General features: G+C 44.8%; 1 protein-coding gene across 2 annotated transcripts in view; it reads right to left on the bottom strand.

The window, feature by feature from the left end:
* Positions 1–2,721: 2,721 nt before the first annotated feature.
* The window catches only part of LOC119400007 (tetraspanin-17), a 29,310-nt gene continuing 14,698 nt past the window's right edge, over positions 2,722–17,333 (bottom strand). The window contains exons 6-9 of one of the 2 annotated variants that reach the window (XM_037666925.2): positions 16,928–16,978; positions 10,252–10,368; positions 9,850–9,969; positions 2,722–7,388 (exon numbers count right to left, since the gene is read on the bottom strand). In XM_037666925.2, coding sequence (XP_037522853.1) covers positions 7,320–7,388; positions 9,850–9,969; positions 10,252–10,368; positions 16,928–16,978 — 357 coding nt within the window. In that variant the 3' untranslated portion in view covers positions 2,722–7,319. Of the gene's footprint in view, positions 7,395–9,849; positions 9,970–10,251; positions 10,369–16,927; positions 16,979–17,333 lie in introns of both variants that reach the window. The other variant, XM_049417119.1, reaches the window with a different exon arrangement.

The raw sequence follows: 17,333 nt of genomic DNA, 5'->3' as shown, positions 1-17,333 counted from the left end.
TTCTCCGCAGAATGACGAATAATGGCTTAGTAGGTGCTTCCCAACTTCACAAAAATTGTGATTTATGGCGTAGTGGGTATCTTTCTAGTGTACTTGTATTGTAGTCTCAAGAGAGCTTACAATGGGTTCTAGAAACGCCGCTCTTCCAGCTTTCGCTGTGACTGTGCTGCGGTTTCAGCGCAGGCCTGGCGTTTTTTTTTTTTTTTTTTGCGCGTTTCAATATGCTGTCAAAGGGAGCTCTAAACAAATCCAAGGTGACATTAAACTTGCGATACGACGTTGTTATCATTCGATGCAAACATCGGCAAAAGTGAAACTCCCACGAAACTGAACACTGCGCATTGCGATGCAGCCAGTGACTCAACAGGGCAGATGTAAATTTACACTCTTCACACTGAGCTCATAATAAATTTAAAGCCTCGCGACAAACTTGGCGTCCAAGCAATCGAAAAGTTATCAATAGAAAACGCACGCGAAAGCGTGGTGAATGTTTGCTGACAGCTCCGAGTAGACACGACTGCCGCAACGAACGTGCGTTTTACCGGTAACAATCACAGAGCTCACGCAGTCCGCTCCCTATTCATGTCAAAGAAATGTGCCCGTTCAGCATCGGCACGCGCGTAGCGCTCGCACAAACAGCATCGTCCTTGACGACCTGCTCGGTCCCGAAAAGGTGGTCGATCAACCGTCCTCCTCTGGCGAGATTCCCACCGTGAAAACGTTTTTTCCACCTCTGGGATCTTTCTAAACCTTCAGAGCAAGCGACACGTGAAGCTGCACGTGCACGGCGAGCAGAAAACAGCGCGTGCGGGGTGCGTGAACGTGCTGAGACAGCGCAGTCAAAAGGCAGGTGCGGGGAGAGAAGCGACCGGTTTTTGCAAGAAAGGCGGCGAAACGCGTGCGACGCAGCGCCCCCTGGCCGAGCTTGGGAGGCCTATACACAGGATGAGCGCGAACTGTCACAGCTGTAACTTATTTGTTTGTAAGCAGCGCGCGCCTTTCGCAAAAGCGACCGCTGCAGTGACCGAAGTGACCTTCGTGCTCTCTGTAACTTCAGCGCAAACTTGCGGTGACAGCGCAAGACGTACAAGATAAGCGCGCGCGCAGGAGCGACCAGGCCCTGTAGAAGCGCACGCTCATCTCAACGCGGCTGATGCACCGCGATCTCCGAGTACAGCCACCGGCAAATGATGTATATAAATAGCACTCCGTTAGCATGTCGAAGAGCGTGCCGTCTGTGGCGGAGTCGTTTCGCGCTGCGCGCTGGGAATCGAGAGGTCGTAAGTTCGACTCCCGGTGACGGAACTTTGCACAGCTAGTCTTTACATTTTAGAACGTCATATCCGTGACGGAAATGCGTCAGTGCAGCCGTGGTGGACCCCAGCATAAAACACTTTCGTGTTAAAATAAATATTGAAAAAAAAAGGACATTCTGCCGTATAGGGCGGAGAACTGGTCTGAGAATTTACGTTTTTTCCCCCCTGTAGTAAGATAGATTTAATTGAAGTAGACATTAGGCCATTAAGAAAACAAAGAGAAAAGGTAAACATTTTTTTTTAATCGAGCCTGGTGGCACAATTGTCACCGCCCGTTATAAAGGGGACGCTCATAGCATCATACATCCATCCAAAAGCGCGGTAAATGCGCCACGGCCGGACTATAGCCGGACTACCCTCATCTGCTCTCCCTTCATGACTGCAACGACGGGAGAGCGGAGGTGTCAAGTCAGGCCGTGAATGCGCGTCCAAAGCCGCATCACCGCAGGGCCAAGGCGCTGCTTCGTGGTGCAGAGGACCAATCGACGTAGGCCGTGCTACGTAAATTTGCCCATGGGCAAGTTTGCGTCACTCCGCGTACGAAGAGGATTGGACAGGCGCAGGAATTGTTTATCGAAACGGAGCGCGTGCGCGGCGCTGCGATATTCATAAAATTTGATCGCCGCAGCTGTCTGCACGAATTCGCGAGCTTGTTTGCGAGATGTAAAAAATATATATAAAAACCCGAGCTTTTTCACTGGCCTTTTAAAAAAAGTTCACCGACTATTACGTACGATACGCGCGAAATTCGGGAGCAGCTCTTCAGGTGTTTTGAAATCGCGACATATCGAGGCAAGGAATTTGGGAGACATGTGTATGTACAATTACAGACTACTCTTTTCTTTATTCCAGACACTCCTATCCCAGTCCTTGATGGTCATGAAGGAAGCCATGTGTTCAGCTAAATAGACTGATAGCTATGCCGGCTTGCTGCACCAAAGATGTGCAGCAACAACCATTCGGGCTTGTTGAGCTGAGGACGTGCAGCAAAAGCAAAGGTATATTCAAGTTGCAGACACAAAAGTCGAAACCTTAAATGAAGCAACGGATATTTGCTAGCTTCAGCATGCCCATTCTATGTCCTCAATCTATTGCCTATGCTTCAGTCACGAGGAACTATTTTAGCCCACAGAGGCAGAGACCAGAAACTAGACATCCAAGGAACTGGACCAAGGTCATCAGCACCAATATTGCGTACATGAATGAATTCCATTCATTGCTGTTGCCAGTGTGTTCCCATGCCTAAGCTTCAACTACAACAAAAAACTGTTTCACAAAAACATGCAGCTATGCACGACAGAGTACCATTTATCAGAGATTACATTTTGTCGAGAATGGCCATTACAGCTACGCCTCATGCGCACTCTCACATGAAAAAATCATAAACACCGATTTTGAAACCTCAAAGGACACTGTTTATTGTTCGCAATTGTAAGTCACATTTGTGGGTAATAAATGATCCTACATGACTAGTGACAGTGCAGATGGCAGACATCCCTTGTCAACTTCTCATATAGAACTCTATTCACAAATAAATAGAGCAGGCATACAAACACGATGAGTACACACTGTGTTTTATGTACACTGAGCACAGTTTCATGTGCAGTATAAAGTCTGCACAGTTCAGACAGACATGAACTTCACACAAGCAGTCACAAAAAATTCAGTCAAAAAGGGCACAAGAGTTTCGAAATTCGCATAGATAAACGACTCTACACGGCCCAGCATAGTTTTTCTAAGGATCTATTTGATGCAAAAATGATGTACATATTATATGTATATATAGCTTATATATATATAACAGGAAACACACACTTGCTACTGTAGCTCCACGTTATTTGAAAGAGGGCAAGTGGCAGGAAAGTCCAAATTGCTCCAGCCACACTTTACACAGAGGGCAAACTATATGCTGGACATAAGTGAACCCCTCCCAAGGCTGTAAACATGCAAAATGGGAGCCACTGCTATCAGCAGCTTTTGCCAACAATTCCACAGAGTGATTTAAGCCTAATGCAGGTGCTCAGCTAAATACAGGCTACATCAACGCAACACTGTCGCAAAGAACTGGCAAAACTGTACATTGAGACTGACATGCTGGAGTTTACAGCAAGTTCTCTTGATGTTACAATTAAAGGTAACAAGAAAAGCTAGGTCACACATAATATATGTATATCATACATATTCCTCCTTGCCACCAAATATCAAGAGCTTAAGTCCGGCAGTGATTAAAATGCTCAGTGTTCACTTGTTCTGCATAAGGATCACATTCCAACTCCGAATATAGACACATATGATGCAACCCCCCGCCCTTTTAAGGTCGATAAATAAATAAACAGTATTTGGCAAAGCTGCCCCTAACATGATCAGCAATGGCAGAAAACTTCCAAGCAAGGAAATCAGGAGACAATGCAATGGAAAAAGCTTTGGTGATGCATTGCCTTGCAGGAAGTAAAGACAATTGGACCCTTACAGAAATTGGAAAGCCAACAAAAAAACATCACTTTTGAGCAAAACCCACATTTGCCCTACCGATGCTGAACCTGCCACAATAATGGGCATGGCAATATATGGCAGGACAACTGATGCAAACTGAGAATAAAGAACCACAGGTGGGAACAGCTAACCTAACAAACCTAAGACAAAAATGAATGTGCAATAAATGTAGCAGAATAGTGCAGAATAGTGTCCACTAGCCAATGTTGGAAAGAATATAATCTGCCCATCTATGCGCCAGCTGCCCACAAAAATATCCTGGAAAGATTCAAGGGGGCAACTTCTAGACTAAAGTGCATTTATGAAGTTGCTGCTGTAAAAAACAGAACAAATGAATGTCTTGCTAACTCGTAAAATGAACACACTTGATACTTGTGCACATGACAGACCTCTTGCATTAAAGTTGCTAGTCAATAGACAGAATAATGACCTTAATGTGTTCAGGTAGTCGGGACAGCCTGTCACAGATAAAGCTACTCTAAAAATTCAGAGTCTGTCTACAGAAATCCTGGATGTTAATAGAACACTTTTGTTCGAATGGACGCAGTGGAAGACATATGCAACAAGCTTTTCCTTCCATTCATATTATTGTGGGGTCAGTTGTTTCCTTAAAAAACGATTTCAGGTGAGGACTCCAATGACACCCAACTTCTATAGCAGTGGTTCTCAAATGGGGTTCCGCAGAGCTGTCTTAGGGGTTCCACGACAAAATCGCCCGTGAAAAAAAAGTGCAGCAACATTCTGAACAACATCGCCTCGGCTGCACCAACGCCTCATTTAAAAACTAAGCCTGCTACATCAGCCACAACAGCACTGCATTTCTTTCGCCTGTTCTGTCTTCCATTTAAGGGGGGACACTGCTCTTAAAATTTTTTCTCATTTCTTGATCGATTTCTTGATTGATTTTGATGATACTTGGTGAGTTTATGTATATTTGTGTGCTGATTTCAAATATGCAATTATTTTTCTAGTATAACCGGTAGTTTTTAAAATACAATATATTTCATGTGCCTTTTGGGGAGGAAGATTTTTTTTTAACAGAGACAGTTACAAGTAAATCAGCATATCACCATGACCTCTAAGCAGAACTGAGTGCAACGAATCAAAAACTGATGTTCTAAGCCCATTAGAACAAAAGTTATGGTATGTTGAACATTCGCGAAGGAAATCGCAGCTTGAAATTGACGCACTCGTGAATGTTCAACATACTGTAACCTTTGGTCTAATGGGCTTAGAACATCTATTTTTGTTTCGTTGCACTCAGTACTGATTACAGGTTATTGCGATACGCTGATTTACTTTGTAACTCTCTTTGTTGAAAAAAAATCTGCCTCCCCAAAAGGCATATGAAATATTTTGTATTTTAGGAACTACTGGTTATACTAGAAAAGTAATTGCATATTTGAAATCAGCGCACAAATATACATAAACTCACCAAGTATCATCAAAATCGATCAAGAAATGAGAAAAAAATTTTAAGAGCAGTGTCCCCCCTTAATACGGTAGCATGTTCCCCCCCCCCTCCCCGGTTCGTCACACTAAGGGGTCCGCCATCACTTTGACCAGTCCACGAGGGTTTCCCGACACATCGACGGCTGAGAACCACTGTTCTATAGCACATTAGCAATATCTGGCTGAGACAGGCAGCATAAAAACTGCCATCTCTTTGCCCCACGTAAACACTAGTGCACATTTTTTTTTTCACATGCAAAATATGAACACAAAGTCAGCCACCATAAAAGCCTCAGCTGAGTGCAAACAACTTAGTGGCAGAAGCCACACGTACACCTGTTGGAGCAGAGGTTCTGCCATCACACCATGAAACAAGCTTACAGTTACAACTACAAGAGTCCAAAACGTGCAAACCAGTGACATATCAGCAGTTGGCTGAAACACTTATGAGTATTTGAAAGTAAGCATGCCCAGGCAAAAGCCTAAGGTGTCTTGAATTAATTACTTTCATGATGTTTAAAATACAAGATATACATACATTACCACTTGTATCACTGTTTCGCAAGTCACAATGTCTGAAGTACGACACATCCTGCACCCTACTGTGCAAACATGGTGTTCATTGTCAACAGCAATATAATACCATGCCAGTGTAGTCAGGACAGCTATCAGTCTATAAGTGCTGTCTTGTATTGACACATTTGGAGTGTATTATCGCATCTCCCCCTCCTCCCCTCCACATGCACAAAAGAAAATGATTGCAAGGCATGGTAATTACTACAATAACTTCAAAATTTAAGGAAGCCTCAGCCTAGTTATTCATTAACTTCATGAAACAGCCATAAGCCCCAAAATTACAAATGGACAGTGTACCACTAGCAAGTAACCCAAACTAGTAGTACCACATAATAATAATAGTACTATACGGAAACAGCAAGACTCGCATGAGCGCAAGATTGAAACAAGATGCTCAATTCACTGAAAGCCTTCTGTGCCATATCCATTGTTCCCTAAATACATCCTCAAATTTATTCACCAGGCCTCATGAATATAACAATCTTATTTCCAATGATGTACTAGCCTTTATCAGCATAAAGAAGACAAAGTAAATTAGGCCACAGCTTAGAATGCACACAACACTAATTGCAAGAAAGTATGTGGCTTTTGTGGAAGTGCTGGAATGTGTGATGAAATATAATAGCTGATGTATCTACATTACAATTACACATGCTTTAAGAATGTATTATCTCATGTCAAACCTTGTGGAATAGTATACTGGAAAAGTTCCTTTACCTACACTCCTGTTAAAATAATCGGCATAAAATGACCTCCATGTCTGTGCACATGGAATAATCTCCCATGTTACACATAAATGAGTTCCTTGCACTGATGTCTCACAGCACTGAGAAACATTACAAATACATATCTTCTGTTACACCAAATAGGACAAGAAACGTATCCAACAGGCTTTGCAAATTTTAGGATAGCCATAAAAAACACCATGCTATGTCTCTTGACACAGAAATTGTTGCATCTCACGCCATTTCCCATAGCATCAGTTCCTGCAGCAAACAACAACCATTGTAGGATAGCATTCTTTCAGTCCCCAACCACTAGAAAAGTGAGACAAAATCAACACTCTGCAGAACCAAGCATGGCAAAGTATGCAAAGTTGCACATGTGCTTGTCAAAGCTTTCGTGCGCAAACGTACTAGACTTAAGATATCCTTACTGCATTGAGCCTGACATTAAGCTAACCCACCACCCAGTCCCATAATGCCAGTTTCTGCAATCTTTCTTTTTATGACAGTATAATCAGTTGAAAGTTAGCAGAGGGCGACAGCACGCATTGCTGCCACTAGCTTCCAGGAAGCCAACATGCTCCTCAGAAGAGGGTGATGAGAGCCACCTGGTGGTTGCGTCTGTGCTGTTGCTGCTCATGCTGGCTGCTCCAAATGATGTCAGTGCTGCTGGCAGCTGGTGTGGGGCCAGTCAGTGGCGCCACTCTGGGCCCTGAAACCTTCGGCTGGCTATCTTGGCCCAGGTGTGCAGCGGATGTCAGTGCCACTTCGCCTTTTGGGCGAAGATGTCTGCCCGTAAATTTTGGGCGAAACAGATGCCTAGAATCTGCAGGTGAAGGATGGGAGAAAAAAAAAAAAAAAAAAAGAGCTCTTGATGAAAGTGACAGGAGGAAGCGACATTGTCTAAGGATAAGTGCATGTGTATTCTGGCCTTATGCTTTATCTGATATTACATGACCCTTGGATTGTGCTCAGGTTTAAAATGGTCCGAAGTTAAATGTTAAAGGTTTTGGATCATAAATAAAGATATCCTATGAACAAAGACTGCCTCCCACTGAGTGGCCTTAAACTTGTGTGCCAGAAGTAAAACTAAAAAAAATTCGGGAGCCCTTCCCCAATCACGTGAAATGGGGCAAGCGAAGCATTGCGTTGGCATACCCGACGTACTGCCTTTCTTTTCTTCTTTATAGGAAGTGTCTGTCCCCAGAACACTGTTTTCGGGCGGAATCAGTGTGGCGTCTGACCAAAAGACCAAAATGATCTTTCACAATGAGCAGCAAACTGAGGTTAAATGGACACAAATTTAGAATATAGAAGTGTTTCAGTTCACCCAGTGGACAATGTCTGTTGCTTTTTCTTTACCATCACCGGTCCCAACTGGCAAAAACGAAGTTGCATACGCAAATGCACACACTGCACTTGAAGGGGTCAATCTGTTGGCTCACCATGACACCAAGTGCTGTAGTACACAGCAGAGGTAGCTGCATACTCCTTGTGCTGCTCAAGTAAACATTTTTAAACGGACAAAAGAAGAATATTCGAAACAAAAGAAGAATATATGAAAAAAAAAATGGTGTTGCACGCGAGAGCTTCATGTAATGTTTCCAGCCATATATGAAAATGTTATGACTAAAAATTTCGCTTCCGACTTGCAGAAGGTGAACTAGAATAAAATAAATGCCTCATGCGAAGACATTCCAAACTGTTAGAGCAGATGCAATTGTGTAGATATGTAGTTTTCAAGGCTGTAGCATTTTAAAATCAAGAGACTTAACAGGCCTTGCTGCCTTGCATTTTTTTATGCAACTATTACCTTCAAAAATTATATTCAAGCTCAAACTCCAAATAAAATTCTACATTAAATATTTATTATATTACCATATATTGGGTTCGGAGCTTCATGAATTCTCTTCAAAGTAGTTTACATGCCAAAGCAAACCAGGACGTGACCAAAAGCCAACTCTATACATTGTTGTTGCTTGAGAAAAACAATGCGAATTCAGTCACCCTGCCCATTATGCACTCTCTCTCCCTCTCACACAACCACAGCTTCTGACCCTAAACCATGACATTACCCATTTGTTCAGTCAAAGCACTGAAGTACTATATTGAAAAGAATACAGACAAACACATTCTTTGTGTGTGCACATGTAAGAAGAACCTTCACACAGAGAGTCAATTTCTGCACTACTTACATAATTCACATGTTATTCCTTAATGCAACCAGTTTAAAATTATGCCATGGTGACCTCGGGTGATTATATGGCACCGGAGACTATATTGATGTGCCAGCAGACTGACTGAAGCGCTTCTGGACCATTTCATATTATGTGTGTTTTGCCACATTTGGCAAGATACGCGAGATAAGGTAGGAAATTTGCAAAGGAATCTCAACCCGCTGAGCAACCGAAGGATCCTCTTATATTTAGGCGGAATACATGTGCTGTAGACTGCACCCAACAATGCAAACATTACTTCAAATTCGAGAAGCAAATTGTCACTATCATACAAATTTTGGTTCTTGAATGCTCATGGTGCAGCATGTTCTCATTTTTAATGGTTGCCTGTCCAAGCATGCACAGTTTGCTTGCTCACTGGAAAATCTTGTGTTAGCACAAGCTTTATGCCAATGTGTACAAAAAGCGAGATCCAACGCTATCGTAGCCTGTATTGCACAAAGGTAATGCATCTCAGCCGATACTTGGCTATTAAATAATATTAAGAATTGATGGGGTTTAACGTCCCAAAACCACGACATGATTATGAGAGAGACCGTAGTGGAGGGTTCCAGAAATTTCTATCAGCTGCGGTTCTTTAACGTGCACCTAAATCTAAGTACACGGGTCTCGAGCATTTTCGCCTCCATCGAAAATGCGGCCACCGCGGCCACAATTCGATCCCGCGACCTGCGGGTCAGCAGTCGAACACCATAACCACTAGACCACCGTGGCGGGTGTTTGGCTATTAAATGAAGGCAATTTTCGCAATTAATTAATTTTAAATGATACTTCAAAAAGCATGATTTCCAGTAGTTACACCAGATTCACTATGTATCAACATATTCCTGTACTATGTAGTGCAGGTAGCATGATATAGCTTCTATATTGGCAAAGACAAGTATGCACATCTGAAAGCCAATGTGAACGTGACAATGAATTCAAAATCCATTACTGTCAAATAAATGCGTTAGACCCGTATAATAGACATAAGTACCTGAGTAACTAGATAAGGTAAGTACAGGAACAGAACTTCAAAAGTGAACAATGAAAGACACATGGCCTACTGACCTGAGCAAAGGCAACAACTAAGAGTGCTCCTGACAAGGGAACCAGGTTCACCTCTAACCATTCCTCCCCAACGTGCAGGCAGCCTCGCTCATAAATGAGGCGCGAACGTTGAGACTTGTCCTAAAAAAGCCACGATCAGCGACAGCTTGTGAATACCACCCGCAGTGTTCAGTCGACACTACAGGTGCCATCTCCAGCTCTACCTGCCACCGTCAGTTCCAAGCATCCATCCCTGAACAGCCCTACCAGTGCACACAATGCAATTTCATATGTACTCGGGCAAACGAACAAAGGTCTTTAATCATGGCTTCTCATGTCTGGCAATGCTGGTACAACTTTGATGTACCAGAGCACTGTTGCCGAGGCTATCATATTACTGGAAAAGTTTTTTTTAATGAGTACCTGCAGCACAGCCAATCCCACGGCCACCCCCGCCACTGGCACCAGGTTAGCTTCGATCCACTCCTCCCCAGCTCGCAGGCAACCTTTCTCATAGATCACGTGAGACTTGTCCCGTTGCTGCCAACCAAGTGCACGCCACTGTTAGTTGCACCTTCCATCCACCATTGTTATTCACCCCACAAAAACAAAACCAAACGTGCCACTTGCAAAAATAACACACAAAGATCAACAAACATGCTGAAGTAACTTGAAATTTGAGGCAGCCTAGCTTCATTTAAACAACAACATGCTTATTACAAAATCCATTATGGATGGGTTTTGTAACTGCTGCTTGTGGGAGCAAATAAAATTGCTAACATAAAATGGTATCTATTGCAATATAGGTTAAACTAGCAAATTACCACTGCAGTCTACCCTCATTACAATAGACCATAATAATCCTACAAAAAAAGGTTTGCTTTATTCAAGTCTATAACATCCGAAATCGCAGCCATGGTTGAGGGTGAAACGGCGATTTTAAAGTCACCGAGTACGGGTATACTATTAGAAACTGGAAGCCACCACTGCAATGCTAAAAGGAAGCGGTTTCGACACTGCACATTTCGACAACCGCCAAAATTCCACAAAAAATTACAAGACAAAAAACCAAAAGTCCACACACACACACACACACAGAGATAGAAGTCCATGTGTGCTTCCCATAGGCTTGGCAAAAAAAGTTGCATTAAGTGCACTGCTGTTTGTACCTACACTCGCGCCGATACAATAACGTAGACTTCATCACAACTTGCACGGTTGCATTTCCTCTTTTGGGGACTCGCAAAAACTGCTCCTGTCTCGTTGGTGATATGACGAAGGATTATTATAGCTTTCTCACACAGATTCAAGAAGTGACTAATTACACTGGCAGCACACTTGTTTACCACTCTGGGATTGCATCCACAGTGACGCTGTTCAGTCCACGGCAGACTTGCATGAATGTCACACCATGCTTCACCTTGGAACAGCTCAGTGATCAGTTGCTGAAAGCAACATCTCCGTAGAACAAGTGTAGCTGTTCCACTCGCTTGCTCAACAGCAGTTCGTTCACTGGAACATCGCAAGATTGGGCATCGCCCAGCGACATAAAAAAATGCGGACTAAACATCCGGCCTACGGATGCCTGGAATGCTTAGCTTTAATTTCATTCTTGTCTCGCACACTGACAATAGTGATCTTGTAAGTTAGTAAACTTATTTTTTCCTTCCTTTTTTTTTAGGAAGCCATTATCTAGACACTTAAGGGGTGGCATCATCAGGGGGTGGTAGCCTCAGGTCATCCACTTTCGGCGATATTTTCACACGTTTCATGCCAGGTGGTGTGGCAAGTTTGGGAGCGGTAACATTTCTGGTGTGCAGTTTAAGCATCGTTGGCAAGCGGTCTGGAACTGCCAACGCGTCCGGCGCTTGACTCGTGAAATCTTGTGAATGTGAAAACATCTCTGAAAGTGATCCAATGAGAATATGGTCCCAGCTGAGTAGCACTGGAACATGAAAAAATCATGTCAATGTGCAACAACAAACCGAGTCATGCTGCGCGTGATCGTCACGACATCATAATGCCTTGGCTGGAGGTCACCGATGTTACCAGTCGCAATGTAACCTTGCCATAATTTAAGTGAGCAGACATCAGTGTGGGCAAGTCTTGTCAGCCAATGTCAGCACAGCAAAAGTACATTTTATATGGCTAATTCTGGAAAAAAAGAATTACCTGGTAATTTTTAGCACTGCAGTGTGGCTAGTTAAAAGTGGAGTTTCCTTCATTAATAAAATAGGTAGACCAAACTAAGGCTGAGAAATGGTCAGTTACAGTAGAACCTCGTTGATATGTTCCCGCTTAGTACGATTTCCCAGCTCCTATGCTCGCAATCACGAAAAGAAAAACTAACCCAGTAGAGCTATGTGTAATACGTTCCGATTAATACGTTCCCGGAAAATACGATTATTCGCCAGCAACGTTCAGCACCACGGAAAACTACGGTCGTATGATACGTTCTGCAGCCAGAAACTCTCATTCAGGTGTGCAAAAAGGGCCTTCTCGTGTACTTGTGAAGTGCTAAGTGGCAGAATACTGCTGCGCGGCGACGGTGGCAGCTTCTCCGCAGTGCATAATTCACCCTCCGTGCCCTCTCTGCTTTGCTCGATCGTCCCCTTCGTGTCTTATCTGAATTACTGGATCGTCTCGTCCATGTCTTCTCCGAATTGCTCGATCGTCCCCTCAGCCATTGCCTCAGCTCTCTGTCAACCCCACACCGACCCGAAAGCAGGTGGCCACGCTGGCTGCCAAAATGTTCACACGGAAAGATTGGAGGCTGTCGTTCCTCCAGTCCGCCATGATTCGGTGGCAGACTGGAGGAACACATGTGCCGTTGCCGCTACACAACATGCCGCGCCACGTAACCATAGCAACGGCGCCATTGTGCGCAGTGTATATGGCCGATAAGACGTCACTGCCTCCAGACTTTTCTCCCAGAGCACGTTCGTTTTCGAGTTGCTCCGCCCATCGTGTGGCGCACTTCCAGTCGCCATTCGTTTTTCTCTGGCTGGACAATTCTGCCTACCCGTGGGTAGACAGACCTTGCCAGGACAAATTTGTTCTGAAAGATACCGGGAAGGTTTCTGGCTATCAGACACCAAAAATAGACGATGCGCGCTCGTTGCCATCTTTGTGAGGACTTGACAGATCGCAGTGCGGGCACTTGGGGACTTCACCTTCAGTTGCCATTAAACCTGGCGTTATGTTTTAAAGCCCGTTCCGCCGTGCGAGATGGTGTGATTACGGGTGGTGGTGAACATACCGCCGCATGTCTCTAGTTAAGACAGAACGCAAACTGATCAGTGTGTGTGCCCGACGTAGTACGCGATAGCCGCAAGCAGCTGTCACTTTCGGGGATGCTTATCACTTTCGAGAGATTCCGCATATCGTGTTGTACCGCGATTGTGCGCAGAGTTGAGCTTGTTAAGCCGTTAGCGGCACAGTAGTTTGCTTCATGAACTGGGCGAGTCCCGCCGTATCCCAATTGCGCATGCTCGAGAATATCGCTTCAGCTCTTTGGCAAACCTAGCCACATATATTTCCAAGCGGCAATGCAGAAAGAACCGACGCTCACATGGCGCGAAGTTTTGTTTGCTGCCACGGCGGTAGCGTTTCTTTACACTTATGCTGGTTGTCCCAGTGTTCTGTTTTGCAATATCCGGGTTGTCTTGGGATTTCAACACATGTGACCACGACGCTGTTTCCTGTAAGGACTGAAGGCTGACCTCTGGGTGCCAGTGAGATGCCAGAAGTTTGAAAATCGAAGAGTCCCTCTATGTTTTTCGAGAAATAAATGTTTTTTGCCCTTGCATTTCAATATGGGCTTCTCAGACCCAATTTTTACTGGATTCAGATCGTACGTTTTCCCGGAAACGTATGAACAAGGTTCTACTGTAGTATATCCAAAAGTCTGTTGTGCACAGGCCCACTGTAGCGAGCGCAGACTGTATTTCACTCTTACAGGCAAAAAGGTATTATTGCAACAGTTTTTGCAGTAGTTCCTGACAATAACATCCACACAATGACATTTCACACTTCTTGAGTGTCGATCGAGGTTACGAATAAAAATATTCCGAAGCTTTGAACATAGCCTAATTTTTATCTGTGTCTGAGAATTATTTACTGCAATTTATTTACCGAGTGCACATAAGCTCCTCACCTAAGAGTAATAATTTTTGTGAGTTTAGGTAGGAAAATGATTCTAGCCTTCTCCAGACCACTTCACAGAAGTTCTATACTACACATTATTTAAGAGCAGCATTTTGTCTTCCAAGGGGGTGAACAAGCACTGCAAAGCAGAGAAATGATACACAAAGATATTCATGTGTTTGGTCTGCTAAAAGAGAGACGAGCCATGAATGTTTCAAATGACATGCAAATCTTCATGCAGTTGAAGCCAGCAGCATAAATCGCCAAAGGAAGTGCCTCCCAAACTTTGACGAGGGTCGTTCTTCCCTAAATCACAGTATTTACGATAACTTAGCAAATCTGTGGTGGCACTGGTAATATACGTAAAGACTGCTGTTTTCCTATTTCACCATTACTTTGAGAAACTGCACTCAATATGCACTCAGACTAGACATTACAAATGGTCATATAACCAAATATGGCTTTTTTTTTCACGATACAGTAATACCTCGTTAACTCGAACTCGCATATCTCGAAAAATCGGCCAAGTCGAAATTTTCCGCAGCACCGAACCATTTCCTATACGTCCTATGTATTTCTTGCCCTTTATCTCGAAGTAATTTTGGGTCAGATTGCGGATATCTCGAAATCTTGACTGCGAGTGGAACAAAAATTCCGCCGCCGGACCATTTCACAAGACTCGCGCGATGCTGCCGCGCCTGAAGTCCCTCGGGGTTTTTTTTTGTTTTTTTTCTAGCCGGGCGCCTGCCACAAGGTCGATGCTTTCCGCGAACGTGAAGTCGGAGCTTAGCGATATCAACTTTGTCAAGCAACCCTTCGGAGCGTCATGTGGCATCGCCATTACCATCGCCATCACATGCGCAGAGCAGGCCCTCGGCCCACGCTTGGCACAGTTTGTCTCGTTCACTTTGTGCAGTGCTCGTGATTTTTCTCTCCAAGAGCTGTGATTTCCGTTCAGTCTGCGCAACGCATGCGGTACGGGATTTTTCCCCGACTGTGAGGAGCGGCAACTTAGCGCGAGTGCAGCGAGCATGGTGTCACTCAAGCAGTGCAAGTCGCTAACGCTTGAAAGGAAGGTTGCCCTAATTAAGGAGGTGGAGAAAGGAGGCCGAACAAAATCAAGCATCGCGCTGGAATTCGGCATCCCATTGCCTACACTTTCAACGGTGGTGAAAAACAAGCAGAAGGTGCTGGATGGATACCAACAGAGCTTCTCCAGCCAGCGAAAGCGGGTTCGAGGCTCCAAGTTCCCGGACGTTGAAGCGGCGTTGATGGTGTGGCTGCGAAATGCCAGAGCGGCCAACCTTCCCGTCACCACAGCATTGATGATGGAGAAGGCAGATGCTCTGGCCTTGCAAATGGGGCACACAGATTTCAACTGCAGTAGCGGCTGGTTTGACCGCTTCAAAAAAAAGGAACAGTGTTGTGTCGAAGTCGGTGCACGGCGAGAGCGGCACTGTCGACGCAGCTGCTGCAGACAATTGGCGCAGCAGCCGGCTCGCCGAGTTGCAAGAGAGTTACGCCGACAAAGACATATTCAACCTCGACGAGGCAGCACTCTTCTAGAAGATGCTGCCGAGCCGTACCTTCACACCGAAAGGTGCAGAGTGCTCGGGAGGAAAACAAAGGAAGGACCGGGTAACGGTCCTTTTCGGAGCAAATTCAACGGGCGAAGAAAAGCTGCCGTTACTTATAATTGGCAAAGCTCTCAAGCCTAAGTGCTTTCGTAATGCACGAATGCCGAATGGCATTATCTATCGCGCCAACAAAGCAGCGTGGATGACAGCAACTCTTTTCGAAGAGTACGTTCGCGCTGTCGATAACAAGATGGCCAAGAAAAACAGGAAAGTCCTGTTCATTGTGGACAATTGTCCAGGCCACGGCAAAATTGACAACTTGCAAGCAGTGACAGTAGAGTTTCTGCCGGCAAATATGACCTCTGTGCTGCAGCCGATGGATCAAGGTGTGATTGAAGCTGCCCGCAAAATCTACCGAAAGAGCCTGCTGCATCGAATTTTATTGTCGTACGAAAACGTCAAGGGCTATGAAATTGACCTACTGGGAGCAGTACATCTCCTCAGCAGCGCTTGGCAGCAAGTTCGCGCAGCGGCTATCGCCAACTGCTTCGCGCACGCGGGGTTTACACGTGCCGCCAGTTTGCCAGAGGCGGAGACAAATGACTTCACGGACTGTGAGGAACTCTGTCAAGATGTGATGAAGCTCACCGGCGATGGTGCCACCGACGGTGACATGACCTTTCACGAGTACGCGCTGTGCGAGCAGGATGTGCCGGTGACAGGAGAAATGACGGGACGCCGAAATTGTTGAAATGGCTACAAATGGAGGGGATGACGGAGACGATGGCGACGACGACGAACCACCTCGAGAGGTGCCATCATCTGCCGAAACAAGGAATTTGCTGCGCTTGCTGCAAAATAAGGTTGAGTGCAGCGGTGGGGAAGATCGACTCATGCGATGCGTCAAGCAGCTAGAGGACGCCTTCCTTGGCCCAAGTGCGACCGCAAAGCAGACCAGCATTCGGCAGTTCTCTGCTCAATAAAATGGCAGTGCTGCAAAACCCAGCCGGTTAGCGTCTCTTGTATGCTACTTTTTTTTCTCTTTCAAACCTTTACGAGAAGAAAGATTAGAAGCTGCTGCTGAAAGCCGGTAAGTAGTAATTTTTCTGGAAAGAGCTCGATTTTTCCCGGCGATTTCCGAAACTCTGCTTATCTCGAAATTTTCGCCGGTTTTTACGACTTCGAGTTAACGAGGTATTACTGTACTTATTAATTCTCACCAACTTGCTACAATTGTAAAAATTTCGCTATGCATCGCACGCGAGTACGAATCACGCCCTGATGGTAATAGTGACAGTCCATCATGGTTTTATGGGCAGCAGAATTTGGGAAGCACTGGCATGAAGGCACGAAAAGAAACAATATACTTCACTTACATATTCGGCCTTGCGTACATCATAGCCACATTGCTTGTTCTTTATGAGCTCCTGGAATTCAAACATTTCGCATGTCAGTACTTCAATTACCTTTTTATATGGTAACAAATATGCTATGTAAAATTTGTCAAGGACAACAGCCACCAATACCTCAATACTGCATTTCTTTAAAAAGGCATTTCACTGATGAAAGCATCCACGCAGTTATAATACAAGAAATGCGAACTTTCATTCCTTTGCAAGCGCCGTCTTTGCAGCAGATGGTTCTTTCACACAGATATGAGTAGCTACCTGCTGGCAGATGTGCAATGCAACTGCTCAGAGAGGATTGCTGCGTAGGCAAAACCTGTAGGCAAAGCTTCTGCCTACCTGGCAACCCTCTCCGAGCAGTTGCTTTGCACAGCTG

The sequence above is a fragment of the Rhipicephalus sanguineus genome, chromosome 1 (assembly GCF_013339695.2).
Source record: "Rhipicephalus sanguineus isolate Rsan-2018 chromosome 1, BIME_Rsan_1.4, whole genome shotgun sequence".
NCBI classification, from domain to species: Eukaryota; Metazoa; Arthropoda; class Arachnida; order Ixodida; family Ixodidae; genus Rhipicephalus; species Rhipicephalus sanguineus.
This window is presented reverse-complemented; position numbering and strand designations above follow the sequence as displayed.